Consider the following 15,669-nt stretch of genomic DNA (forward strand, 5'->3'; position numbering starts at 1 on the left):
AGGTGCCTCGCGTACATAAACATTCAAGCCTGGAACATTCTCACACAGCTGCAGAGTGACTGTAGGCAATATACCAGTGCAGGTCTGCTGGCCAACACACACACACACACGCACGCACGCACGCACACACACACACACGCGCAATTAAAGTCCATACAGCATGTGAACTCACACATATAGTTAAACATGCAGTCCAGAATCTTTAGCACAACAAATTCATAACATATTGTACAAATTGGATTCATAACATATCACATGAATTGCCCCTCCAAAAAACATGTGATTTATTGGCAGGACGTAACATATCATACGAAATAGACGACACAGAACGCAATTGAAAGGCATAGTACACGGGGACAAATCATGAGCACCACCTTTCCATTGAATGGCTGAAATTATACAAAAGTTCTGGAGCATCACTTTATACAATATGTAACTACAATGATATTTATAAAAAATACTAAGGCTATTTTTAATCTGGTAAAAAAAAAAATATATTTTTAGTTTTATTTCCTGCTTTCAAAGATGCAAACTGTGACAGCTTAAATTGTCACATATGCCACTGTCCAATGCAAACACAGCAGCAATACCGCTCCCTTACGTCTCTGTCATTATTATCATGACAGTAACTTACAACAGGTTAGCCACATTTCTAAAATATAATCTATTTACAAAAACAATTCTGAAACTATGCAGTTTTAGTTGTCTAAGGGACGAGGTCAGCGTAGCAGGCAGCGTAGCAGGCAGCGTCTGACGCCGCGCTGCCTGGAGAACAGAGCAAGAGCGTGTTCAGAGTGAAGGGAAGGCACAGCACAGAGTGATGGGAGCCTCTGCTCTGGTTAGGACTGCCTCCTTCAAAAGACACTAAGCCAACTTCGGCTTTGTGCGCCACCATCGAGAACAAGCACGGAAATGATATTCTAATGAGGAAATATTGGCCACACATCTGACGACGTCGGACATTCACTGATTCACACTTAATGAAGACCCTCTCCAACCAGCATTCCCCCCAGAAGGCAAAGGTCAAAGTGAGAGAGAGAGAGAGAGAGAGAGAGAGAGAGAGAGAGAGAGAGAGAGAGAGAGAGAGAGAGAGAGAGAGAGAGAGAGAGAGAAGCAGATCTAGGCATAAGGCTAGCCTCCCTCCCCCTCCTGGTGATACAGGGGCAATTAAGGAGAATAGAAAGAGGAAAAAGAGGCCAACTTCAATGAGACCATGGCTGATATTAAACTGGCCATGAAGGAACAGGTTAGATGAAAAGGAGAAGAAAAAAAAATCTAACTTTTATATCTTGCTCCCTGGTGTCATCTTGTTTTGTAAGGACATCAAATAGAATGTAGAAGTAGAAAATAACAAGCCCTTGAGAAATCATAGAACCCAGCCTGTTTGATGCTGTTGGTTTACCTTGGCCTGAGACATTGTAAAAGTAACGGCGCTCCGTCCTGAATAGCATATAATCTCGAGCATGAAAATGTCTCCGAAATGAGGATTTCATTGCATTGAAGTGATGCATGAACATAATTAGTCCTCGACAAGATCGGAATGACACATTTTTTCATGACTCGTTTAGGTTTATTGAAATATTGAAGGTGGGTAGCGGTATGGAGAATGTGTCAAGCACATTTTCTCTGCTGGGAAAAAAGGGTCAATGAAAGAATATCTGTTTCTTTCATTGTATTTTTGGTGTATTTTTGTTTGTGTGTATTACTATTATCTCTCTCTCTCATATATATATATATATATATATATATATATATATAATTTTTATTGTTAAACAATAACCAATGTATGAGGTCCCAGACTACAACATGCATGATGATGAACCTAAGGCAACAGAGCTACCCATCCTGGTTCAGTTAAGCCCTAACTAATTCTTCTCTGTCATCCAAATTCAAGCTGCTTTAAAAAATGTTTACAGTTCAGATAAACAGGATAATCACAGTCACATATTCTCCCCATTTGCTATTTCTACTCTGCGAGGGGATCGAAACGATACGCGGCAACTGTAAAAACAAAACTCAAGATTGCATTTTAATTAACTTTTAAACCACAAACAAACACGTTTTCAGCAAAGCTTGGCCAGCGTTCCGTAAAACAAACAAACTACACAGAGAAGTGAGCGAGCCTCTCACCCTAACTATAACAGCTGAGCTGCGTGGTGTCGGCTCTTTCCCACACTCAGGGAGGCCTCCACTGCAGGTGCCCACTGCTGAGCACAGAGCAGAGGGCATGGTCCCCACCCTGACACACACACTATACACTGTCTCAGGAATTGAGAGGAACAGTAACGTGTCTGCTATTCAAACAGTCATCACACAGCTAAATATGATCACTGGGGGCCATCTCCTGTGGTTGGCTGTAGAAAGAGTATATTACTTAATTAGAGGATGATTTCTTTCAGTGTATTTATGTTCCAATGTATTCACTGATAGAGATACATCTGTATTGCACGAAGATTATGTGCACTAAAATGATGTGATATAACACAAATTATGACACTACACCTGTGTACAATTACGCAAGTTATGTTTTGAAGTGAGTGACTTCTTAAAAAATGTAAAACACTGAAATCCAGCAAAGTTGATAACACAAATTATTCATTTTTTTTAAATGAGGGTTCCAGTTTCCATTTTCACTGATAACATCTCACACGTTCTGACATTTCCCTTACCAGGCAAGTTTGAGACACGTTACAAAAATAGAATGTGTGATGACAACTCTACTGCCTACAATAGCACCATTCACCATCCCATTCACCTTGTCGTAGACCTGGCGCGTGCGTCCCCACCCAACACCAGAACCCCCTCTTCGGTTCTCTTCCCGCGTCCCTCTGTGTGCGTGATTTATGGTTTACCAGCTCAGCACCGTTACGCAACACTGCGTGCCTTCAGATGCATTATTTGAGTCAGTTGAGATTTAATTAAGATCACAGCCTTTAAAATCCCCTTCAAATGAAAATGTACCCAAAGACAATGCCTGACGTCCTCATGCAGATTGTTTCCATACTCTGCACACCGGCAACGCAAGCCTAATCCTTGTTTCCATGGCGGCAGACAAGGGGCCACAAATTGTGTTGCTTTTTTACGCCGGCTTGTGTTGTTGTCATCTTTTGTGAGTCAGAAAAACCATGTGGCCAATTAATAATAATAAAACGGGAGAAGTCAGCAGCTGGCTTACAGTATGTGAGAAAGCCTTCCAGAGATAAATCGAGATCCAACACGTATGCCTTTGCTTATATCTGGGTACTGCCTACTGAATTATTCCACACCTACTTTGACAAATAAAGCATTTATTTTTTTCTTTGAGGAGCCCAGCAGCAATCAACACAGTATCACATAATACGTTGTAGTCGTGCAGGACAATTGTCAAATATAGGCTAGTTATACTTTGTTTTGACACCCATCACTGTCTATACACCATATAATCATACTGTTAACTGACTATCTCTACCCATGAAATACATAACATCTTGACTTCATCCGCCTATCTGAAATAGAGGCACGCTTTGAACAAGCGCGCTGAGCAGTAATGCACCTTGAAACTGAACAAAAGCTCTTTTCAAGCAAAACGTTCCTCAATCCAGCGAGGAGTCAGCAGCAACAGCAGAGAGCAGCTGGTGGTTTTCTATATCATCGCTAAACTATTCCCCCTCACTCACTTCACACTGCAAAGCAGTGGCCAGTCCTGTAAAGGATATCCCAGAGCGCTGTGGGCTCTCGCTGGCCCCGTGCCCCCCTCTCTGGGTACAGGGTAATATCTGGTTGCCTACAGTATGTCATGGTTTAGAAATGACAGGTGCTGGCAGCCTCTCGCCTTGACAGGCCACTGGACAAATAACGGCCCTGCCTGAAAGGGCTAATGCACTACTAATGAACAATAAATCAACTTTGATTACAAACTGTCAACCTAATCAGCTCGCACTCCAGCTCTCCCAAAATGCAGCCCCAGCCCGGCCGGTGCAGCTGCACAGCATTACGGTGCACACTGGCTGTTTAGACTTTACTTTCCTCACATCTAATGTGTACCTCCACCGGCCGTTCTCTGCCAGACACCTTCAGCCACTCTGCACTCTACCACCATGACACACTACGCTGCTGAAAGCTCCCTCCCAACGCCAGGGCTCCTCAGACACAGTCTGGTGCTCAGTACAAACATGGCAGAGGGGGTAGAGGGTGAAAACACTAGCCTTAAAAGTGAGGAAAACGGGGGTCTTTTCAAAGCATGCATTAATATATTAATTGAAAATGTCGTTTTGGAAGACTCTGGAGGCTCTCACATCATTAAAAGTTAAACCAGCACCACAAAGTCAATAACTGTCTTCAGTCTAATACCTAAGGGGTGTTTCGTGGGGTTCAAATGTACCACCAGGGAAATAGGGGGAAGTTGGTGTAGAGAGGTTCAACTTCACCACTCATTTCTATTCCCCACCCCCTTTACAACACACACACGCGTGGGCACACGCACACAAGAAAAACTTTTCAGGAAAACTGTCGCTGCTGACATTTAGAATGATTGAGTCGGGCTAAAATGGTTACGTAGTGACGACGTCAAATGTAGAGTTATGCCTCCCTCTCCCTTAATTTCAAGTGACAGAGTGAGGAGAGGATCAACCCCCCCCACCCCCATCACCTCCCTCACTTGACAGGAATACTGTCGATAGCCTGGAGAGAGAGCCAAGTCTGAACGGCACACACACACACACACACACACACAGCTCACAAACACACACAGCTTAAAAAACACACACAAACTGTGAATATTTCATGTAACACTTTTACACGAAACAACAACAGCAAGCGCTAGTGAAGCTGAGGGCTACATGTACCTACTACACACTGGGATGTATAATATACTAAATACTAATATGTGATAAACAACTTCAAGTCTAAAATAGAAACATGCCCCACTGCTTTTCCTAGAACTTTCCATATTTCAACAACACGTACTGAAGTACCAGATCCTGATTATCAGGTTAGTACAGTGTCAGTACTGTAAACAAAACCAACACAACTGGAATATTTACTACAGCATACAGTATCTAAACTGGCATAGGAGCAACTTCATGTAAAGTTAAAGTTAATGTAAAGCGTTAACTCCATGTAAAGTGTAACTAAATACACAAACAAATAAACCAAACACTTAAAACGTTTCATTTGTTGAAGCACATTTCAGCAAAGGGAAAATCTCGATCTCTGAATGGCATCAGCAACTAACAGCAGGTAAACACATATCTTTAAAAACACAGCTTCTCCCCACAAATCACACATGCCTGTAGTGTAACAGCCTTCAGGGCAAGCCTGTACTCTGTCCTTATCTACGGAACACACTAAAACCTGGATCTGTTCTCCCCTTAAACAAACTGCATGATAAAATGAACCAATTACAATGATAGAACAACAACAGATAGACAAAAGCCCTGTTTTCTTTTCCCTGGACAAATTAAATTGTCAAGTTTTACACAAGAAAGCTGGCAAAATTGCAGAATCAATCATATTGACAAACCTGACAAACTCCATTTAGCTGGCAGGGTAAACAGAGAGCTGGGCCGTGCAGTGTGGAGTGGAGCGGAGAGGAGCACGATGGAGAGAGAGAGAATGAGAGGCAGGAAGGCAGGCAAAGAGGCAGGCGGACACTGCTGTGCTGTGGCGTCTCCAGCCTTCCTCGGGATACAGACAGATTGCACGCACAAGGTTGCTCCCTGGCTGACAAGATAAAAAACTATCCAATCAACCACGCCCTTCTCCACCAATCACAACCAGCCCCCTAAACATAATCAATTCAAATGGCCTACACAATAGGGAGCCTCAGGCCGAGCTGCAGGTGAAACCATGCCTTTGTGTGGGGCCCCTTTAAAAAAAAAAAAGCCACAGTTGACGGCTGTTAACCCTTTGACCCATGCTGAAACTCCGGCCGCGCTATTGAAACAATGGACGTCTGAAGAAAAGAGGCCCTTTAATTAAACAACAGATAAGTAAACACAGCTATGCAGCTGAAAGAAAGAATCTAGCCTGCTATGAGACGCTTTATTGTTCTGGTAAATGGAATTGTTTACAGCGCCAGGACAAAGAGACAAACTCATTTTATATTCTGATAACAACAAACAGCCAACAAACAATTGAGATGCTTTGCTGCTTATTTTTTGGTGGGGGACAATACCATACACAAACATTTCAGTCTAAAATAAATGCTTTTTTATTATAAATGTGTTGGTTGATTATTTTAGTTTAGTTTTTTTAAGTTTGTGTGCACTTAGTAAGAAACTGCTTTTCCATTGACCCTATCACCACTTTCTTTTTCCAGGGGATCTTTAAAGAAATGTTGCCCTTTGTGTCTAAATTGTAAACGTAAGCAATAAACTCGATGTACTCTTTGATGACACTACAAACTACTAAAACCATTTGTCCTAATACTTCACTACACAACAGATAGTACTACCTTTGGTAGTATCACTACTACTTAATCACGATAAGAGGAATTAGCTGTCATAATATCATCACATGGTTAAACACCCATGTGCACCTAGTATATAAAAGAGAAAACAGGTGAACAGGACTCTGCCCCCTACTGGATATGTATGAACTGCACAGGCGAGAGATAATAGAATTTGAAAACACGTCTACATGTATTTTTCCTGGTTTTGAAATAATGATATTTAAACCGTGATAAATAGGTCTGTATTGTCTGATAATACACTTAATCAATTCAAGCCTGTTTCAGATGTGCCATAACTATGCAATACTTCAGACATTAAAATAATACTTTAAAATCAGGATTAACACGTAACTCAGCTAATTACCATGTCAGTAAACACAAAAAAAGAAAAACATGGCCATAACAAAACTGCTCATATCAATGTCTATAAAAGTTTGTCTGAGGATGAAGGCTCATGGAATACATTCCAGTTCACAAATACACTGGTAAACCAAACACGGCCCGTACTTAACAATCCACTACCTTCATCTGCTAATAACTAACAAGAAGCTTTGCTAAGACGGGTGACCTATATCAATTATTGACTGGGAAACCTCAAGTGTCAAAAGTGACAATTCCAATACATATCTTAGTGAATAATTAAGTAGAAGAAAAAAAAGCTCTTTATTTTCTTTCTCACACACACACGCACACACACACACACACACACACACACACACACACACACACACACACACACACACACACACACACACACACACACACACACACACACACACACACACACACACTGGTATCGGCTCTGGGCACACTCTTCTCCCCAGTATCTCCCTGGAGTTGCATGTCGGCATATTCTCAATAAAACACCTTCTTAGCAGTAATAGGTCACTGTTCTCATTTCAATGCTCCCAAAGGCCTCATGATAAATTTAGCAGATATACAGTTCAAGCCTCCCCTTTCTCCCCCTCCCACTCTACTCTTCTCCTCCTCTGCCTGAGCCTGCACTGTATACAGTAATTACACATATGTATCACATCGTTACATATAGATTTTTACAAACACATTTTATCAACACAGAGGATCATCAATATCCTTGAGCTTTCAGTTTTATGCGTATGACACAGTGAGGAGATGACATAATAAAATACTCAATTTCCTGCCTGAGTTACAGTGAAAGTATGAGTTAACGTCTGGTGTTCTGACTAGGGATTTGTTCTGGGGTTAAAGACGATGACGCAGTTCACGTTACACAGCCCCTATTAATAAACAAAGTGGGAGAATACATTCCTTCTAAGCCATATCAACATTGGTATAATACATACAGTATCTAGATATATCTAACTAATTTTACAATTCAAATAAAAATATAAACTGTATACAAAAACTTTTTCCTTATACTGAAAAGAATTTGTAAACTTAACTTTAATCATGAGAAAACAAACATTGTTGGGTTCCCTCGTCTGAGAAAAGTAAATCATCGTTTACAGATCTAGGGGCTGGTTGCACCAGTTGGTCATAAGTGGGTCGTAACTTTATGTCCAATGTAAAATGTGATCTATGCCAGACCTAAAAATTATACATGTTGCAGGAGAAAGAGAGAAAAGCGAAAAAAGCGTCAATAGTACTGTTTGTCCATCTTGAGATGCTGTAGCCTCAAAATAGTCAGTACTAATGAAATCTGTCATTCATTTTCGCATTTGTGTCAATAAGAATTTACCTCTAACTACGATGTCTTCTGCAGTATTTCTCAAGTGAAAACATTTGCATGAAAATAATTAGTCTCTCGCTGAATGACAATAAAAACTTAGTTGAAGATTCCTTTCTGTTGACCAATCACCAACGAAGGGGCGTAGACTTCAGCTACTGACTTCGGCCAAATAAACCTTTGCCGAAGACGAAAACGAACTGTTTCGGATGGGAATGCGGACTCCTTTAGTCACGTCTGTTTAGGGTTGCCAAACTACTGGTAATTTACCGAAGTTACCAGAACTTTCGGTAATTTTGTTAATTAAAAGTTCATCTGAACTTGAAAATCCAAACATTTTTATTCATATATAATGTTCATTTTTTTTTAAATATCTGTGTCCATATTGTCCATGAGTGTTTAGTGGATAGACCATACTGAAAAAAGCATCTAAATCAACGATAGCATTATTTTCAATTAACTCTGCAACTCTCCAAATATTGTATTTTTTCACAACTGCCACCGATTTGGCGCAAAAACATTTACAACAAAGACATATTATTGACATTATACAAAGGATATTTCATGCTGAAACCCTCATATTAAACACCAATGGTATTCCCTAAGTTGATGGTTTTTATTTAGGATAATGTTTTACAGCTTTGTCATTCTATATATACTTTTTTTGACAAAAAATCTTATTTAATGATTGTATATATTTTACATGTGATAAGGCTACACAGAGGTCCAGAGATAATTACAGACACCCCAAAAGGCCACTAGATGTCATGTGATAAAATTCCCCTCAAAAACTTAAGTTACCAAACTTCTAGTAGTTTACTGGTAAACTTTGAAAGTTACCAGTAACCTATGCCTGTTACCCTGTGTTACAAGGATTTGTGTTATTGGTTTGGATATTTACTTTTAATTTCAGGTATTGAAGAACACATTGTTAACTCAGGAGATTTGTGGTCTGTATTTGATAAATATTTCCTGAGGTGATATGCCAGCCAGCATAGGGCGAAGTTTGTGTTTCTTTGTGTTCTGTCTGCTGTGGTTTTCGCTTAGTCAAAACAAGAACATCTGCAGCGATGTGCAACATTACTTTAGGGGGTGGGGAACTTTTGTGCTGTATTCTTTCGCGATTGATTCATATAGAGTTATTTTGAATCAGACACTATATTAAAGAAGTACAGTGCCTTACTATGACATTTTATTGAGGAAAAAAACAAATCCTATAGTTGAATGATGCCAAATGGAATGAGCAGTCAAATAGTCATCTTTATCAAACAGTATTATGTCAACATGGTAAAAATACTTAGTTTGAGTACATTTTGGGCACTCGAGTGCATCCGTGCCAAGTATTTGGTATCCAGAAACAAGTCATAGCTACATGAATTACCAGGGCGTGGACTATAAACACGTACTCTTCAGTGCCCAAAACGAATATAAGTATCTATGGTGTGTCATTCAATTCAGAACATCTCTCATGCATGTTTTCAGGAATGTACACCCCCTCTAAAGACCATATGAGTAAAACAAGGTGAGTAGATAACACTAACTAAAACTATCTGTGTACACAATAGGCCTGATTTTAATCCTGCGAAGCATGCTGGTCAGTTAAGCGTCAGTTATAGTCATCAGTTAAGAATGCTCATCAGTTATCGCCTTGGTCTTGGAATTCCCTCCAAGCCAACTTAAAACTCCAGGACCTGAAGTCCCTAGAGGAGTAAAAAAAAAAAAAAAAAAAAAGTACAATTGTATAGTTGTGAAGCTCTGACGCTTGACCTATTGCCCTCGGATGTTTTTCTGACTTGTGTCATGTACGTGTTCGTTACTGATGTACTGCTTATTGTAATGATGACATTTTCATCTGGTTGATGTCATGTGCCTGATTGTCTGATACTGATGTGTTGATGCTGCTGTCATGGTCTAGGTCTCTATTTTTATCTCAACGAGACTAACCTGGTTAAATAACGGTTATGATAAATGTAGAGATGCAGGAGATACTTGAGTGGATGTTTTTTTATATGGATATGAATGCTCTGTCCTCACAGTCCATACATCTACCCATTATCCCCCTAAAGGGGGAGTGAATCATTCCAAACAACACATGGCTGTCATCAAGATACTGTGGCGGAGAATGATTTAAAGATACAAGATTTGGGGGGAGGGAGAGACGGGGATAGAGCTTGAAGGGAAACATCAGGCCTCAGCATAAAAAGCTCCTGAAAATGGCAGTGGCTTAAAGCCCTGTGACTGGAGTCAGGCCGACAGTCATCGGATGGCTGAGGCTTACTAACAGGCTGGAACAGACTGCCTGGAAATACAAGGGATGACTTCATTCTGACCGAATTATCCAAACCTGTTTCTAATATATACAGTACACATAATACATTTTTACAATATGACAAGAAAAACAAGCGGTGAAAAAGACATCCTGATCCCTGGTTACACATGGATGCAGGGATCAGCGTTGGGTTGATCATTCCTGGCGAATTAAATCACCTCAAAGCAACAAAGACATCAAATAAGAATTCATTACCACATCACCTTGAGAGCTTTTACAAACACAAAAGGACAGAGACATCACTTACATACACACCCACAGACATATGTGATTTGATTCTGGACCTAAAAAACATCTTTAACTGTGCTGTTGAACATGAAAAATATTGATTTCTCTAATAACACAGTATCTGTCAGAACATTCCCATTTCAATCCCAGTTCAAAACAAGGAGTAGACCTAGTCCCTGTTTACTGACTGTTGAAAGGAGTATCCAACCACACTGGCCTTGATCGTCTGAACCTAAACATGTCTGTTTAAAACGGGAAACCTGGCTCATTTGGGGTCCACACCTTGGGCGCTCATCACAGAGTGGATGCGCTCACCTCCATTGTCCCGTTATCTCAGCTGGCCTTCCTGTTTGGGCAGGGGGCCAAAGTGAGCCGAGCCCGGGCTCATTGTCGCCTCGCCCGCCACCACGGATAGCCCTCTGGGCCACAGGGCCGCTGGGCTGCGGGAGGGAGCGCCTCGGAACGCCGCCTCTGATCGCCGCCTCTGATCGCATCAGACCCCTGGCTGAGGTCCAGCCGGCAGGCCCCGGCCCGGCAGCCTAATGACTTACAGCTTGGCGCGCTGTAGTGTGCATGTGTCAGGACAATGCCATGGGTCTACTACAAAAAACAGAAGTAGAGAAAGCCAGGGGCTTCTCATCCCCTGTCAGATTGAGATTTGGCCCCTGCATTCTGTCACACGCTGCCCCAAAGACAACAAATGAAGGATTTGAGCGGCGAAGGGGAGGCAGAATTTAAAAGGCTTTCTTCATGTAAAACTGAAAAGATTAACTTTTGACCTGGAGATGCCCTCTGTGAGACTGTGCACAATGGTGTATAACAGAGATTGGGAGAGACTGAAAGAGATAGAGAGATACAGAGAGAGAGAGAGAGAGATAGATAGAGATACAGAGAGATAGAGAGAGATACAGAGTGAGAGAGAGAGATACAGAGTGAGAGAGAGATACAGAGAGAGAGAGATACAGAGAGAGAGAGAGATGCAGAGAGAGAGAGATACAGAGAGAGAGAGAGAGAGAGAGATACAGAGCAAGAGAGAGATGCAGAGAGAGAGATACAGAGAGAGAGATACAGAGAGAGAGAGAGCGAGAGAGAGAGATACAGAGAGAGAGAGAGAGAGAGAGAGAGAGAGCGTAAGATTTTCACCTGGATTTTTTTCTCCTCCATATTTTGCCAATTTCTGAAGAATAACAAGCACTGCTCCCTTGACATCACGAAAATGTTCAACGCAAAATTGATGAGAGGATGTTGACAAGATGACCTATCAGACGAATCATGATCATTTCATTTAAATATAAAGGAAGCCAACGCATCATTTCAGTGAACAGAGGAAGTCAGGAAACCATAAAAAAGCTGTTTCTCTTTTCTTGTTTTCCGTTTCTCACAAGCTTCAAGGACTCAGCTTCAGTAGAAATATGAAAAGAACTGATCTTTACATGTTGCTTTCAGAGAACACGCAGAGATTCAACAAGGGATTTTTTTTTCTGTAGTCTGCCGCCCTATGTGACGCATTTGCCTGTGCTACAAATAATCTGTCTACAACCAAGAATATTATAAAAATACGCCTAATAGGCGGACTGGGCATTTGTCAACCCATTAACATGTTCTGTTTCCAGTCCTAATACACACACATTCTCAGGATTGTCTTTTCTGAGCTGCCAATACCAATAACTTTCTTCATTGAGGGTTCATATAGAGAACCATGGATGGTTTTCAGCCTACCTAACAGTACCTAATGGTACTAGTGACATGAATAATGAATAATGAAGGCCCATCAAGGCCACCATTCAGACCTGGAACAGAACAAGTCTAATCTGGGCATTACACAGATGGCACAGGAACCATGTTGACATAACATCTTCAGCCCAGCTTCATGTCACATAATCCACTGTAGGCGCTGGGTGTCGACCCAGGATGCCTTGCAGCGTGGTGCAGTTAACTGAGCAGGCTCCTAAGAAATGCCACAAATGAGACTCTTTTTTTACCCCCTTCTCGCTCCACGGTGTGAGTGGACTATCAGCGAGGGTCCGACAGTGTTGTTCCTAATGACCTATTTCTCCACTCCTGATCCTGCGGCTGGCATAATTAGTTACCTGGGGCCGCAATCCAATTTGAAGTGATGACAAGAAAGTGATCCATGAAAAAGTAATAAGTTAAATCCAATTTCAGCCAGCCTCTAATTAAATGCACATGGAACTAATGAGTCAAACCCTACCATTTCACTGATAATGCTAATTAGCGAGGTGGGAGTTGCTTGCTCTCGTCCCGCGCCACTGTAGGTGTGAAGCGCGAGGTAAAGTGGCATGGACTCTTTTAATTACATGTGTCAATTCTGTCAGTAATTTACTCGCTTTTTGACCAGTCAAGTATGTTACGCTGCTCTCCAGCCTGCTAACAGCTGTTTGTATGATTTAGTCTGATTAAAGACCCTGGGTAACTGTATACAAGCAGGACATGCGGCATCTTGTCTACAAGTTTCATGGGGGGGGGGGGGTTGGAGATGAAAACACCCCCTCTTCTTCGACATATAAAACCAAAGAGCCATTTCATGCTGATCAAGGATTCACCTGCGTGCTTGATTTTTTTCTCCCCGCTTCCATGCAGGTCATTTCTTTCTGATGTTTCAGATATTCTGCGCTTCATTATTTTTGACTTGAATAAAATGAATTGGAGTGAGTCACAGAGGTCATGCATCTCTCTCTGTCTAATGGGGAGACTGCCAAGATGAATGGCCCCTCACCGCAGACAGCTAAACACAGCTCTACACATCAGGTGCTTTTCAGGGGTGGCAGCTTACTACACAGCTCATAATTGTTGTATTATGTCTTTTGATGACCTGTTCCAACTCAATACAAAAATCATTATCCCCAAGTATGCTGTGGAGAATGCCAATGTTGTTGCTCTAAAGGGGTCTTCTAGTGCTTTCTCTCTGTGTGGGTGTGTCCTTCTGGCTAAAGTGTCTGAATAAAGAAGCTGCTCCACTGCAGGAAGACCAAATATATTATAAACTGATGCACACACACACACACACACATTCTGATTATGTACGAACACAGCCATTGAATTTATGTATTTAATTAAGGGAGTTTGTTATTCTGAGATAAATAAACACTTGTGGACTTGTGGCTTTTCATTATGACAGTTTCAACATAGGAAAAATGTTACATAGCCTACAACACTACAGAGGAGGCAATTTAGCATTTTATTTAGATAGTATGACCAGCCAGCCTGTGCTCTTCACAAGTACTGGGCAGGGAGAAGAGAAAAAAGGCCCCGGCTCTCTTTTCAATAGCTGAGTGACAGGTTGGGCAAGATCTCTGTATACATTAATAAATTAGAATTTTAATTTTGTCTTTGTCTGCGGGAGATGGTCTAGTACTTCACTACGTACCAACAACTGGCTGTACGCTGGAATCCTCCATGTGGACCCCACTGTTGACCTCTGCTGCACAATTCCCAGCCTGACTCGGGAAAGTGTTTAGTTTGATCCTTTCAACTTATTTGAATCCTGACAAATACGCACACAACTGAAAGGTCAGCACAGTCATATTTCATCCACCGGAGCTATTCCTGAGACATCTGCACAACAAAGAGCCTCTTTCACTACCTGACATTAGACCTAGCTGCAACAATAGCTCATTAAAAAGGACCTCCTCTGGGAAAGGGGGTATTAAATATTAGATATACACACACATACAGAACAGGCCTTCGTATTAATTACCAAATATGCCCTGAAGTCGTTTGCAATTTCACACTGAAACAAACAACCCCTCCTTGTTCAAACAAAGATACGCATCTGAGGCAGCTGAAACTGCTGATCTGAAATTAACGTAAATATTGCATCAGATACGGATAGCTGTTCCTATTCAAAAGCAGAAAAGATGAAAAATCACAAAGCCTACCCAAATAAATTCCATGCATCCCTTACCCTCTAATTCTTACCCCCCACCACATCCGCACACCCCGTCTGCTCCCTGGTGCCCCCTCCTGCTAGTGGTGAAAACAGTTGATCCTCAATATGAGTGAGAGTGAGTGAGTGTTAGAGAGATAGAGAGAGAGAGAGAGAGAGAGAGAGAGAGAGAGAGAGAGAGAGAGAGAGAGAGATAGAGAGAGACCAAATAGCTCCTAAAGCATGTCCATGCTCAGATCTCTGCTGGAGAGTTGGAACCCTCACCTCATCTTCCCCTCTCTCATCCTTTTATCCTCTTTGTCTTTATCCTCTTTTTTCTCCTCCTTTCTCCTTCCTATAAACAGGCCACTCATCCATCTATCACATACTTATCACTGCTACAACAGGTCTCGACCCGCAACACAAATACTGCATGTGTGCATTATTGCCTTGGCTTAAAAAATGTAAAAAAAAAAATAGAATACATAAATATTTCTCAGAAGCTGATTTCTGTGAGTCTAGGCTATATACAATCCTGTCTTTTCTACATAGTAATATCATGAAAGTGTCACAGTCTGAAATGTATGTTGTTGACCACCAGTGCAATCCCCACCCACGAACACACAGACACACGAGCGTGGTTGGTCTACAACCGTCACTCGCTCTGCCTCTCTTAATTTCCTGTTTATGCAGGTTGCCTGGTGCATCCCCCCCGACAGACAGAAAGAAAACAGCACACCGTGTACCATAGAAAAGATCAAGAAAGTTCAGCACTCCATTGTTCAACTTAATAAGTGACTTTTACAACCGTCCAACTGCTTGTGTTTGTCTTGAGGTTTACAACCAGGAAGTAACAATATGACAGTTGACTGGTGCAACAGCAAACAATACCGTTTGCATGTTGTTAACATGAAATACTGTATGAGAGTGTGTTGTAGTACCTGTAGACTTGGCTGCTTCTCACTGCCTTTGGGGGATTTTAGACCGGTGCCTTGCTGAGGCTGCAGCTGTTGTTGATGTTGTTGCTGTAGAAGGATCTGTCGAGCCACTTGGAGAGCCTGGAATAGAGATTAAAATGATGGTGGGTTAAA

At 41.5% G+C, this 15,669-nt stretch overlaps 1 protein-coding gene across 15 annotated transcripts in view; it reads right to left on the minus strand.

The window, feature by feature from the left end:
- LOC115150870 (forkhead box protein P1-B) overlaps positions 1–15,669 on the minus strand; it is a 203,327-nt gene that overhangs the window by 42,978 nt on the left and 144,680 nt on the right. For 12 of the 15 annotated variants that reach the window (XM_029694641.1, XM_029694634.1, XM_029694633.1 and 9 more), the window contains one exon: positions 15,520–15,636. In XM_029694641.1, the coding sequence (XP_029550501.1) occupies positions 15,520–15,636 (117 nt within the window). Of the gene's footprint in view, positions 1–2,755; positions 3,234–5,500; positions 5,685–15,519; positions 15,637–15,669 lie in introns of those variants that run through there. The other 3 variants (XM_029694646.1, XM_029694644.1, XM_029694643.1) reach the window with 3 other exon arrangements.

The sequence above is a fragment of the Salmo trutta genome, chromosome 16, assembly GCF_901001165.1.
Source record: "Salmo trutta chromosome 16, fSalTru1.1, whole genome shotgun sequence".
Lineage (NCBI taxonomy): Eukaryota > Metazoa > Chordata > Actinopteri > Salmoniformes > Salmonidae > Salmo > Salmo trutta.